The sequence below is a fragment of the Suricata suricatta genome, chromosome 4, assembly GCF_006229205.1.
Source record: "Suricata suricatta isolate VVHF042 chromosome 4, meerkat_22Aug2017_6uvM2_HiC, whole genome shotgun sequence".
NCBI classification, from domain to species: domain Eukaryota; kingdom Metazoa; phylum Chordata; class Mammalia; order Carnivora; family Herpestidae; genus Suricata; species Suricata suricatta.
Window position 1 is genome coordinate 3321515 of NC_043703.1, and position 14438 is coordinate 3335952.

General features: G+C 45.1%; 1 protein-coding gene across 1 annotated transcript in view; it reads right to left on the bottom strand.

Annotated features, from left to right (window-relative positions):
• MYO16 (myosin XVI) overlaps positions 1-14438 on the bottom strand; it is a 465799-nt gene that overhangs the window by 71991 nt on the left and 379370 nt on the right. The window contains exons 29-30 of the mRNA XM_029938403.1: positions 5292-5388; positions 348-594 (exon numbers count right to left, since the gene is read on the bottom strand). Of these exons, the coding sequence (XP_029794263.1) occupies positions 348-594; positions 5292-5388 (344 nt within the window). The remainder of the gene's footprint in view (positions 1-347; positions 595-5291; positions 5389-14438) is intronic.

Here is a 14438-nt window from a genome sequence, read left to right on the forward strand (position 1 = left end):
AAGATCTGTGTAAAGACGCCAAGAACCAAGCTATATACTTTTGCTAACACAGAAATGTCAGCTGCCTTCAAACTTCGGCCTTGAGCTGGTAAGTGATTGAGCATTGTAGGGGAAGTGGTAATTATTTCCTCCGGCGAAACTGACACAGGACGTACTGCATGAACAGAAAGCACAAGGGGACCCTTTCCGACTGTGAGCAGGTTTCAAAGAGCAAACTGCACATCTACGCTTCTTCCCATCACCACTGTCATATTTGACTGAACTCTGCATTAAGGGCTATCGGAATTTTCCTGTGTCCACTGGATCAATTACGAAAGTAATCAAGGTTGCATTCTATCTGCCTTTACCTTTTCGCTCCTTCGTCTGGCTTGTTTCTGGCCTCCACCTTTTCTTGATGGTGAGTGGCTTTCATTTCATTCCGGAGCCGGTCATTTTCACGTGCGATGTCAGAAGCGTTCTGAATGACCAGGGCATTGTAGGTCTTCAGCCCCATGTCCTCGGTAATCTGCAGGAAGCTGTTGATGGACGTGACCTCTCGCTGTCTGATGCTCCTTTTCTGAAGCAAGTGCTGGCGAGCTAGAAACCCTCTTATGACTTCCATAAAAGAACACAATCGGGGGTCAGCGAGCGGAGCAGAAGTGAACCCCCAGGTGCTCACAAACAAAAGTCACAACACATTTATGTTTGAGCAGCTATAAAACAAGACACACTTAACCCAGAATAAGAGTTGACAAAACATTCTAATCTCGTATTTGAAAATCCAATAATGATGACACTAGTGGCAAAATCCTTAGCCTAGGTCATCCACACTTCTTCTCCTAACACGGGCTGGACGGGATGGGCTGGACTAAAGTCCGTGGGTTGAAGTAGGCTCAAACCGCAGAGAAGTCTGCGGTGTGGTTCCAGCTGGACCATTTTGGGAACATTATATCAATCAGATCCAAACAAAAACATCTGAGGCTTTGAAAACGTCATGTGATGTGTTAATAAGACCATGATTAACTTCTAGGAAAATGAACACTGCATTTAAGACTGTAGAAATTTAGGATGTCCTTTCTGCCTTCCGGGGATATGGAACTAGAAAAATGTGTACGAGTTGGGAGAAATTAGTGAGTGAACATACTTTGAAATCGCTAGCATGTCACTAACTAATGGTAAGACTTGCAAATAAAAGTAGCAATGACCGCCATTTTAAAGGTACTTTCGTGTGTTAGGCACTCCGTCGTTTAATGCCCAAACTCCGTGACAATTAATATGCCATTATGTCTATTTCATACTCGAAGAAAGAGCTTAGTAAAGCTAAGAAAACTCTAGATAAACACAACCAGTGAAGAGGAGAGACAGCTTTGGCTCCCGGTGCTTACACACCAAACTCGCTCCTTCTTTTGACCAAACAGACGCTACCTTAGTTCTCCAGAGAGCAGACCCCCAACAGAGAAGTCACAGGGAAACATGTCTGTGATCAATGTGAGGACGCACGTTCTAACAGCAGGTACAGTGTGTAAATGGGGAAGGACGTCTTGTGACAGAGGGAGTCTGCGTGTTTGGGAGGATCCGTCTCCTGGGTGCTGTGGACAGGTGTAGGGAGTCCCATGTGGGCCTTTTGATCTTGGGACACTGTCCCTTCCAATTCTAAGTTTCTAAGGTTAGAAGGAGCTGCTCAAATTTTAAGATCTATAACTTCAGGGGAAATCCGATGTATGAGGCAAAGACACCTTATTTTTCTTTATAGTGCAGGGCAGGAGGGGGAAAAGGCCGTAAAACATGAAGCATTTAAAAATATTCCCTGGCTATAAAGAAGAAATGTGTGGGATTTTTATGATACTCATTTTGAAGCCTTTACTTGATTAGAAGGCGGGAAGCTGGACATGACTTTCCACAATTGTAGCTGCAGAGGCAAATAATGAGCAGACATCCAAAGTGCTTAAGGCAGGGCGCCTGGGGGGCTCCGTCGGCTGGGTGTCCGACTTCAGCTCACGTCATGATCTCACGGTTCGTGAGTTCAAGCCCCGTGTTGGGCTCTGTGCTGACAGCCTGCTTTAGATTCTGTGTCTCCCTCTCTCTCTGGTCCTCCGCTACTCGTGCTCTGTCTCTCTCTCTCAAAGATAAATACACATTAAAAATATGTTTTTTGATTAATAAAATGCATAAGCCTTTTTTTTTCTTTTTCAAATGGCAATACTAAATGATTAGTTACTTTGGAATGCAATAATATTAATTAAGTGCATGCTAAAACAGTCACGCTGAAGTAATCTAAAAGGGAAAAAAAGTTAAGCCGTAAAAGGTACTATCAGACTTTCAGGAATATAAAAGGCACAAGTGTTAACCCTGCGATGGGCACATCGAGAGAGAGTTCAAGAACTCACACTGGTCTGTTTGCTCGCTCGCTCTTGTTCCGTTAAAAAAGAATGGTGACACTACTTTCAGAAGGGTGGCGGTGAGGGATGTTCCAGATGTCTAATCTTGCGGAATAAAGGGAAGATCGATGCGGCCTGGCCAGCCTTCTGACCCGGGCACGGCAGCGGGGTGCTCGGCACGCACGTCACCGGGACCTGCACGCGGCCTCCGGGGACTCCATGTTCTCACACTTCCTACCGGCAGCCTTTAACAATTCTTTAAATGTGATATACCAGTTGCTCAAAATTGGTGTATTTAATAAGAGGCAACTAGGAGAACTAAATTTGCGGGCAATCAATATTGGCACTGGTTCTCTGGCTGACAGTTTAAAAGACTGCTTTCACACAGGGCGGCACTGAGCTTTTCCCAGACAGCGTTCCTTCTGGACAGAATGAGCACGCAGGCTCAGAAAGAAGCTTCCCTGAGGAGTAACTTCATATTAAAATGATGAAAGTTACAGCTTTTTCCCCAGCCCCCCCAACATTTACAAAGGAAAAATGAGAACCCTTGAAATACTGGAAATAACTCCAAATTACATAAATTTTATGTAAATTTCATACAGCAAAAAGTATTGAAGGGGCTGTTCCAAGAGATGTAAAGTAAAAATCAGTAATTAATGCTTTGCATTTAAGAGCCTGTAATTTTAAAGAGGCTTGTATATCTATTATTTCATTTATGTAATGTGAAATGATGGTTCTTATCTTGATGCCATTTTTTCAAAGACCTGTCTCAATTTTTACCCTTGAAGGTGAAGGAGTGTCTAGGTTTCTGCCTGTTTCCTCCGTTTCGGGTCAGAGGCGTCAGGTTCATCTTTGGCATTAAGTGGAGGAGAGCTTTCTCGTGAGCGCCCTGGATGGAGGAGGCCTGCGCTAACTGCAGGAAACCTTCCAGGAGGATCTGAGACCCCGTTCCGTGTAGAATAACACAATAGTGAACGGGCTCCGCGCTGACTCCACAGCTCGGCGTCAGGGCGCCGGGCTGGGCGACGGGCCTCCACAGCCCAGTTCTAGCCGAGGCTGCAAATGCCAATGCTGATGCTGGAGGGGCTGGGGGTCCCAGGCTCTGCGTTTCTAAGCAGCAGGTGATACAGCAGGGGTTCCGATCACAAGGCAGGTGGCAGCGATGACTCCACAGATACAATTGCAAAGGTGCGCTGCGCACTGGCCTGGGCCCCCAGCCTCTCCCGACGCGAAGAGGGATGGCCAGGCCGTCATAACCCAGAGAGGAGCAAGAGTTGTCTAGAGCTGGGGGAGGGCTGGCCTCCGTCACCCCAGCAGGCTCCCCACGCCCCGAGGGGCCTCCAGGCTGGTGAGGGTGGCTTTGGGGGACCACTCCGAGAACCAGCACTCCACCCTGCAGTGTGGAGGACACGGGGTGCCGTGGTTCCGGAGGTGGGAGCTGCAGTCACCGACCGCCTGGCGGCTCTGCCACGAGGGGCTGCACCTGTCGGGGTCCCAGCCTGAGTTTCTCAGGCACCAGCCTGCTCAGCGAGGCAGAGATGCCCGCTTGGAGATGTCACCAGTGACTGTCCCCAGGGCGGCTCATGGACAGGCTGAGAGCACACACCTGAGCTGGCCAAGAGGGATGGGTTAGCTTGGAAGGGAATTCTGAACTTCGAGTGTTCCTTGGACTGGAACTTCCAAACTCTGATGAAGACAGTTTGGGGCTCCACAGCATAGCAGGGATTTTTCTCATCAGAATATGAAGGGACCCCTTGGAGGTTTCAAGAAGGGGCTCAAAGGACAGGGGCCTGGACAGAATCAAGCCAGTTTCTGCATGAACCATGCTTGGGTTGGACGTTTCCAAGGACAGCAGAGAGCTAAGCTCACGACAGCACATTGCACCAAAGCTAGCATGCTATTTCTCCTTCTCTAGCCTTTCTTCTTCAGGATATATAGAATCATATAATCATTAAGCAAATTAAAATTTAGTATCCATTAAGTACATATGTTTTATGGGATGTATAATTAAGGTTTCTCAAATGTACCCATTTTCAATGGCCATTTGGGATTTTATAGGAAAAAATATTTTAAAATTTTTAATTAAGTTTTTTTATTTTGAGAGAGAGAGTGAGAGAGAGTGAGCACAAGAGGGGGAGGGGCAGAGAGGACCGGTGGAACCCTAAGCAGGCTCTGCGCTGTCATTGTAGAGCCTGATGCAGGGCTTGAACTCACAAACTATGAGATCTTGAGCTGAGCCCAGACCAAAAGTTGGACGCTCAACCCACTGCATGGCCCAGGCGCCCCTATAGGTAAAAAGTTCTACATGGAACATCTCCTAAAGCTAGAAGGATGCCATCTACTATCAAAGGTAATCCTTATTATTGTCAGTTCCTGATGGGAAAACTAGAGTCAAAGACTTCCCCAAGGCATCCATAGAATTATATAAAATGTGGCTTTGCGAACTTGTCTGTTCCAGTCCTCCAAACTCCAGCATGCACCAGTGGCACTGACAGAAGTGGCCCAGGGCTCTGGCTCATATCTGCACCCAAGTGCCCCATGGGGGTTCCCACTGCAGATTCAAAGGTCCATCTTCCCATCCCGTGCTTTCTGAACAGATCAACAAGCATGCATATTTGCCAGGTGGGGGATATGTAAATTGTAAGATACGAATACTCCCTCTTGCAAAGTACAATCGAGGTGACAATTTGGTATGACATCTCAGATGAAACGACCCCCAGATAAAGTATGAGCAGTGGGTGCAAACGCTGGCTTAGGGGCGGGTGAAGAGCTGACTGCGCCTGGGTGTTCGCTGCTCCTGGGAACCGCCCACACGCCGTGTTGCAGAAGGGGCCCGCCCCGGTGCCCATCCCGCTGACGTAACTCAGGGGCCACCGGATGACTTTGTATCTCACGACTCAATGAGGCTCAGGAAGGACAGTGTGTAATTGTTACCTTTCTGGCAGGTTATAATTTTCCTCTGCAGCTGTAGGCACAGATCATTGAGCTGGCCGGCATGCCAGTATTTTAGAAACACTTTTCGGACTCCCATCTGAAACAAAACAGCAGGGAGACATTAAACAGCATGAAGATGCCAAAAATAATCATGGAAAATAGTCAGGCTAGAGGTTTTTCCAGGAGTGGATTAGAAGGTACAAAGCTAACAAAATTAATGCCAGTACATCTTCTTTAATTTTTTTAAACATGGTTGCATTCACTTGCAACCCCAAAGGTTTTATTCTAATAAGTGTGTTTTCCATGTGCACACACTGTCACTGATGCGTGCAAATGCCCACACACTAGAGTTGTGGCAGCAGCCCCGACAGTGCTGGGGAGAAACACCAGCCTCGGCCCCAGTGGAAGAGAAGACCGTTCCCATCAATGGTCGATGAACGCTCACAGTGCAGAGCCAGACCCCTGTCTTCCCTTCGTGATTCTTTTCCTTCCTCAACTCAAAATAGGTTGAGTCTATGAAAAAGGAAAACAATAATACAAAAAGACCATAAAAACAAAAACACACCCAAAAACCAAAGAAACCCAGACAGCGCCAAAACATTGACACACAAAATTGTTTCACCTCTTTCTTTGTTCCCATCACACCGTATGTGATTATAAATGAATGTGTAGACGACCACAGTTAGAGAGCTTCAGGACAAAAGTAAAGTCTCCACAAAGTCCTCGATGGGCAATAATCTTCTAGGTGATCACTTGAAGGGTAATACAATGAACACTTCTCGCCAGAGTTTTGAAAAAGTGTGTTGCCGAATCAGCTTCTACAAAAGTTTTAGCGGAATGCAAGGTAGCCCGGGCGCACTGTGATGGAGGAAGGCAGCTGCCGGAGAAAAGTCTTAAAGCCACAAAACAATCAGCCATCTCCATCTGTGTTTAAAGACATTTTCGTGTGTCTTGTGCGTATTTCCTAAGAATTTGTAGAATTGCAGCAGGTGTGAGGAATGCCCTTCCAGATGTAGGTTCCCACAGTCTCTTAGAGGAAGCAGGCAGAGAGTTCCAGAAGAAGTTGGTAGGGCTAACATGGAATGCTGTGGAAACTTGGAGGTGATCTTCTGCTAGATTAAAAAAAATATCCCGCGTAGGTGAACTTTGTGATACGTTCATCGTCACATTGTCAGTACCGGTGATGAACACCGGCCAGATGAGAAGGCTACCACGCGTGTGCCCAAGCATGAGCTGGGCACACTAAAATGCTAACTCCCTCCAGCCCTGAGTACGTCACAATGGCACCTGCAGCTCTCATGTACGCACACACTATTAGGCACTGGAAGGGATTATAGGTCAGACTGTTCTCTAGAATGCTTGGCCAGAGGTGGTTTGCGAAGTCTTTCATATGGAAACAGAGTTACTCCAAACCTAGGCTGCACCCTCTTCCTGCATCTAACTGTCCCCTTCGCCATGATCTGCTGTCTTCACGAGACACACAGCTGTGCAAGAGTTTGGGGCCTGAATCTTGCATTACGGCAGCCAGGTGGGTTATTAGATCAATGGGGAAAGTTCTCAACTGCTGTCTTGTTTCAGAGGCTTCTAGTTGGCTGGGTGATGCTCTTCGTTTAGTTTTCTTTTAGTTGGTTGACATGTGAGAAAGTCACCTGGGTGGGGAGCTACAGAGAGTTGTTACTTTTCCCCCCATTGTATTGCCATTCTCTCTCTCTAGTTATTTTCCATAATTCATAGTCTTTTTTTCCCCTTCCCAACTGCTGACTTATTTTGGCAGTCAACAGGAAGAGCAGTTGGTACTGTCTGTGGGCACTGCGGAACAAATCTGTGAGACGGGCACTGGGAAGGGGGGAGCATGGCAGCTTTCATTCAGTGCCGACTGCGGTCTGAACTCACTGTGGGAAACTTCATCCCAAAGGCAGAATTGATGCAAACCTGGGTCCCAACATGAAACTCCAAAAGAAGGATAACCTGCAATGCTAAGCAACGTGGGGGAGTCCGCAATGCTCCCTGGGGGGACTGATCCATGGCAGGGGGGCGCCACATGGGTAGAAGACCTATGGAACGGAATTAAGAGAATTGGATTCCAGTGCCACTCTCTTAATGAAATGGAGCCCTGGCTGGACAGGAAGGGAGCTGGGACGACAAAGATCTCTTGTAGAGACATTTCTAACAGCCCTTCAAAACACCAAAGTAGGTTTATCTCGAGATTTCTACTAGGTAAGGGGGATACAAAAGAGGTTCGTCTCCTCAAAGGGCTCATAGGAAAGCTTCTGGAGAAGATTGGCAGCAAGAAAAAATAACAGAGTTGTGTCCAAGGGACACCAAAGTGGGAAGCAAGTTATCTAAGCCACGTAGTCTTGAAGGATGGGCTGGCATTCTCCAGAGTGTCTTGGGATAGTGGGAGAAGATGAATGTGGGGCAGAAGACCAGCTGTTCCTTCCCTGTGAACAGCGAGGGGCAGAAAACTATTTGGGGCACAGCTGCGTTTACAGTGATACGGAAAGAGGCCACACACTGTAACCAGTGTCCACACCATGAAGAGTCTTCCAGAAAAAATGTGGACATTTTCCTACGAACAATGTGGGTGCACCAGAAGATTTAAAGAGGTTCCTAGCGAAATTTTGTAAAAATAATTTTTGGGATTATATTTGAAATTTATAAAGTTCCTTCTTAAAACTCTGGAAAGCAGGTTGTCGGGGTTGGCTTTGGGAGGTCCCTGGTGAAGTGAGGCAACATGATGTCATCAACAGACATTATCTGTTGTGTGTCTGGTGGCCAACCCTCACCAATCCTTCACGACTGAAGTCAAACCCCCCCTCCATGATTAGATTGTTGATACCCACGTATCCACTTCCAGCAGGGCCTTCATGACTTCCATTTGTGTTCCCAGAACACCGTAAGGATGATTCTTTGTTTCTCTTATTATATTGCATTGCATATTTGCCATTATGCACATATATTTACATCTCCTGAAGAATATGAAGATATATTCTTGAACTTAACGAGTGGTAAGGATGTGGGGAGGGTTAGATTCAGATTAGAAACAGAACATAAGGGATTGTGAAGTCTTGGTATAAGATGAGTCATGGCGATGGATGATAATGTCTTCAAGGATAGAAATAAGGTATGATGGACAATGAAAATGGAAGCCAGCCCCGAAGTTACTCAGCAGCCTGGAGAGAAGTCATGGGAGCCAGTAGGTGACAGGACACATGATGGGGGCGGGGACGAAGGGAAAAGGAAAAGTGGGGTGGAAGTGGTCCACGACGGTATAGACGGAAGACAGAAGGCTGGGGAGCAATGCGTCAGCTGGCCCCGTGCCTCCACAGAGACAAAGAAGTGAAAAGAAGTGAAACCTTGTAGCAGAGTATTTTCAGGAACCTCCAGGTTTCAGTTCACACAAGGAGACTAAGTTGGAAGGGGAGTAAATATGGATGTGGTGGGTTTTTCTCACGAGCTATTAGAGATGCCCCAGGACCCGGCAGTGGCTGGTTAAGGAGTGGTCTGAGGGCTTCATGCGGCAGGTCTGCATGTGGCGCAGGAGAAAAAAGGAGTCCTTGCTGAGATCCATGGATTGGGTGATGGCAGGGAAGGAGTGGGTGGGGACGTGAAGCACAGGGCATGTGAGAGGAGCAAAGTGAGACAGGCAGATGCTCGTCTGGGAGCCAGAAGGACAGGCCAACTCCCAAAGCTCCTGGTGAGTTTTTGGTGGAGTCACACCCATGACAGTTCTCCAGAGGTGAAGCCAAGGGCTTTGCAAATGAGGGAAGATTCTGTGCTTTTGGTTCAGTGGGAGGAGGTGAGGACGGAAGGCGGAATCCACATTACAAGTATCCCACTAAGGCACCCCTGGAGACTTGTGAACATGGCTGGGTGCTATCATCATATATAGATGGGCTAGAAAATTCTTCTTTCAGCTCTTTGGGTCCACTTTACCCATATCCAATGGAACCTTCCATCCAGCCTCCTGCCTTCCTTCCTGCCTTCCTTTTTTCTTCCTTTAGTCCTTCCTTCCTTCTTTTCTTCGTTTAGTCCTTCCTTCCTTCCTTCCTTCCTTCCTTCCTTCCTTTAGTCCTTCCTTCCTTCCTTCCTTCCTTCCTTCCTTCCTTCCTTCCTGCCTGCCTGCCTATCTTTCTTTTCTTCCTTTCTTTCTCTTTTTTCTGTATATATTTTTTACCATGTAATTTATTTGTGGATTGGCAATATTTAGAGACACTCATTGGAAATTTTAATATTTGTTTGAATTTGCTAGTCTTTTAGACATGTCGTGTTTATAGTAAATGCCTCTTTTCTCCTTAAAGAATGAAATTAGCCATTTAGCAGTATTTTGGATTTCTTTGTTGGAAATTGTTTTGAATAACACATTTTAGTATTCAGTCCTCTGCTATCACTGATGCTAAGAATTAGTGGGACATAAATCCAGGAATTTTTTTTTTTAATCAGGAGAACCTAGACACGATCACATGGATTCTAAACCTTCATTCTCCATTAACAATGTTGACTAGGAGAACAGGGTTGGTCATTTTAATTTTTTATATGGGATGAGCTCATGTAAAGTTACTCTGTAATTAGTGCATGAGCGCGCTGTACCAAAGCCAACAAATTAGGCTTCATTTGAATGCAACCAAATGTCCACATCACCTACATTTTTTATTTTGGTTGCATTCCCTTATAAAAAGATGTTCCTTGCAACCAGAGAACAGGAGAGGTTAAAACATTCTCCTACTGAGCCCTTTCTCTGTGCGCTCCCCAGATGCAGTGTTCTGATCTGAGATTAAAATGTTAATGTCATTCTGACTCCGGTAGAAGTAAACCATCTGTGAATTACAGTCATTGCTATTTTTATTAGAAAACCATTAGTTTTTTTTTCTTTTTGAAGTGACAGATTTTAAAAGATTAAGCACAATTGTCATTGATGACTTCGAAAGCTTCAATTACTGCTACAGTTCTCAGGGAGTTTTAGAGGTGTGGGCTGGGGAGCTCAGACGGTTGCTGGAATGGCACTTTCATAGAGTGGGTGGCCTGGAGGCTGCACAGAGAGAGGTCAAGGGGACCGTGGAGGATGTCCCCCCCTTTTCTCCTGGTCCTCCCCCTCACCGCTGAAGGCTGCCTCCTTCACAGACATGCGGAGAAGCAGAGGGGAGCGAAGCTGGAGAGCAGAAGTGGCCCTCCAGTGTAGGAGAGAGACAAGCACTCGTGGTTTCCATGGCAACCCTGCATCCTCTGAGCCTCGCCCTTTTAGGAATATGCCCCATTTACTGACTGGGAGACCCACAGGCAAAACTATCTTCACAGCGATTCTTCAACACTTTGAGCTCATGTAACTTTCATGCTTATAATTATTTGAGAGCAGGTCATGATTTTCAGGGTAATGTTCAAACTCTCGAAATGTTTATTAAACTTCTTATAGTGTGGCTTTACTCAATGCATGCCGATTTATCTACTCTCAAACTATATCCTTTGCTTGCTGTTTCAAAATGGGAGCTTGTTTTTCTGCTCTGGCTTAACATATATGATTTCTTTCTGCTTCAGTGTGTTTGTCGAAATTGTCTACTGAATAGGCTCCTTTAAAACACAGAGGACTTGGTGAACCACGTTTAGTGTGTACCTTACACCAATGAACTCATCGAAGTAGCACGTGCACATCACTAATGTACCTTGTATATATCTCTGTAATACTACTGAGTTACTGATTTTGTCACTATTTGTACACCTGTCTGAATATTTGATGTGACTGTGAGACACACGTGGGCTAGGATAAGGCTGGAAAAATATAAAGGTCGTAAGTCACATCTATTAAGGTGAAGGAGACAAAAGGAAGTGGAATACTCAGATGAAGAAAGGAAAATTTCAAGAGTGATTTTAATGGACACTAGCTGGAACATGAACTCAGATATTAACATAGTTCATTTTAAATACATTTAAAAAACTAAGTCCATTTAGACTATTTAAATGGATTCATTTTGGAAAAATGCATCTAATGCAAAGAGCAAGAAACAAGGATGCTACTTTGCACATTTCCGGTGCCACCACATTTCTCATAGAAGATTATCACAAGCCAAAATGTAGATTTTATCTCATAAATTCTAGAGTTAGTACTAGTTTATAAAGAACTAGCAGTTTGGGGCACCTGGGTGGCTTAGTCGGTTAAGCATCCAACTTCGGCTCAGGTCATGATCTCACAGTTCATGAGTTGGAGCCTGGTGTTGGGCTCTGTGCTCACAGCTCGGATCCTGGAGCTGCTTCAGGTTCTGTGTGTCCCTCTCTCCCTGCCCCTCCCCCGCTCCTGCTCTATCTGCCTTTCTCTCTCAAAAGTAACATAAAACATTAAAAAATTAAATAAATAGTAGCTTATTAATAAAGAATTAATTATTCACCTGTTTTCTGACAGCTTTGCTCACTACCTCCAATTTATTTATCTTCTAGACACCTTCAATGAGTCCATATTGCCTAGAAGCTAAAATGCGTATCTTTGGGATTGGCATTCAAAGTCCTCCAGAATACGGTTTTTGTGACTCTCTGAAGAGCTCCCAATTTTTACTCTTCTAAAATAGACGTTATTAACTGTTATTTTAACTTCTCACGCCCTCCGTGAGAGCAGAAAACCAAGGAGAGACTTCTGCAGACCCTCTCAAGGGCCGATGGCATTCTTACCATGGGGTTCTATTGAATAATGTCACTACTCCTCTCAGAATTATGTTACATGCTGCCCCTCCACATCTATGTCCCTAATTATCAACGTGTCTTCATTAATAATTTACGTAAATTATGTTTTAATAATTATGGTGCATGCTTATTTTTTTGCTGCAGACATGCTTTAGTTTCATTATTACTGACAAAGAACTAATCCTTAACATTTTAATCTCCCTTACTTTAAAAGCATTAGCGTGATTCTAATAAATATCTGCCCCGTTTGAAGATGAGGTGTATAATGTGACGGTTCCACCACCACTGGTCGTCTTCACTGTGATATTGGCATCTCCTCAAGTGCCTACCAAGTAGGTCTGTTCCCAGATTTAAAACAGGTTTCTAGAGGTACAAGGAAGAACACACACCTGTTATGTGTTTTGATATCTGCACCACTCTCCCATCAGCTCTGTTCTCCTTCCTGCTGATCTGAGAAGGTCACTGTGTCCCTCCAAAACACAGTTCTTTCTCCTCTTCCCATGCAGAGCACTTTCTGTGCCCACTAGGTCTCTCTCACAAGTAGAAACAGCTTCAAACTCCAACACTTCCACATGCACACATGACCCATCCTGCCCGTTGTCATGGCTGGGTCACTGTCACAGACTCTCAGGCACATTGTATCTTAGAGCTTTCCCAATTCTCCTTTCTCATAGTTATTCACTCATCTGTCCTGCCAAGTGTCTGTCCTCCCCCTCTATTAATCATTTATTCATCCATCCCTCACTCCATCCACCCATCCGTTCCTCCATCCAATCACCCACCCATCTATCCATCCCTCTGTTCATCCATCCATCCAACCATCCATCCGTCCATCCAACCATCCATCCAACCATCCATCCGTCCATCCATCCATCTATCCATCCCTCTGTTCATCCATCCATCCAACCATCCATCCGTCCATCCAACCATCCATCCAACCATCCATCCGTCCATCCATCCATCTATCCATCCATCCATCCATCCATCCAACCGTCCGTCCGTCCATCCATCCATCCATCCATCCAACCATCCATCCATCCACCTGTCCATCCGAACATTTTCCAGGGGCTTTCCTGATACCAAGGCACATTGCCAGGCTCCAGGACCACAAGGACAAATAGAATATAGTCTATCCTTTCAATAAGTTCCCTAAAAATAACCATTTAAGTAAAATTCATCTTCTCCAGGCTGAATTCACACATTTCCCCAAATTGCTTCTTTGACTCCTTGTATTCTAAGGGTGGGCATTATTTTGTGTGTGTATATTTTATTATTAACATTTCAATATTTTACATTTTCCATGGTAGCTTTGAACAACTACCAAATGGGAATATTCTAATGTTCAGCCTGGCTCTAAGTGTATTTTTAAACATCCTCAGAGGATACATTTATACTAAAATACAAGTTATCTTTGTTATAAATAGACTATTCTTGAAGTTTAACTTCAACACAGAGAAGATAATTACAACCACACACATTGAACAGAGTACTGTATCTTCTGGTATTTGAGGAAGGTGGTGTGGCTCGAATTACATATAATTACAGGCTGAGAAAATTAATTACTCGCACCTAGAACAGTATGACCTGCACAGCGAGCAGGGATGAATAAAAACTACTATTTTGAGCTTCCTAGTGAATAACTCACTATGTGATCCTATGCATTATTTCATTACAGAAATCATGTCAACGCGGTCAAGAGCACTCACAAAAATAAACCTCTTCATCTCAAAGTCACACATGGTGAAAAAGCAAACCAAGCCAAACCCAAACAAAGCTGATCGGCTTCAAAAGCAGAGAGGAAAGTGCATCGGATGAATTAATGTATTCATGCCAAGGCCACCTCCAGCCTTTCATTTTAACAAGATGGCCTCGATAATATCACTAGGAATTGCCCGCCTCGTGGGATGTGCACGTTATAGATGAGGAAGGGCAGCAAATACCGTCACAGCCTGTCTCACCACCTGAGGCCCAGACACACTGGCAGGGTCTCCCCACCAGCAGCCACCAAGTCACTGCTGTTTGCACCTTCTGATGCTTGCTTGCTCCTAAAAATAGGAACATTCACTGTCCTTTATCCCAGAGCTGGCTCTTACATTATTCATCCTTCCCAGTGCTTTTAGATATAATACTCACATAGCTTTCCTAATTTTCCAAAGATGTGTTCTGTGGTGTGTTCACCTTTTCTTTGAGATGGATCTGCACAGATTTTTTGTGAATGATCTTCTGTTTTCAGCTCCTGGACGGCGAGGCATTTCCATCATTCAGAGCACACGGATTTTGTGCAACAAATTCACACTCGTAAGAGATGTTGGTTTTAAGAGCGATTTTGCCTTTTATTTCTTTTTGTTGTCTGACTGCTGATGCTAGGACTTCCAGCACTATGTTAAACAACAGTGGTGAGAGTGGGCACCCCTGTCGTGTTCCTGATCTCAGGGGGAAGGCTCTCAGTTTTTCCCCATTGAGGATAATATTAGCTGTGGG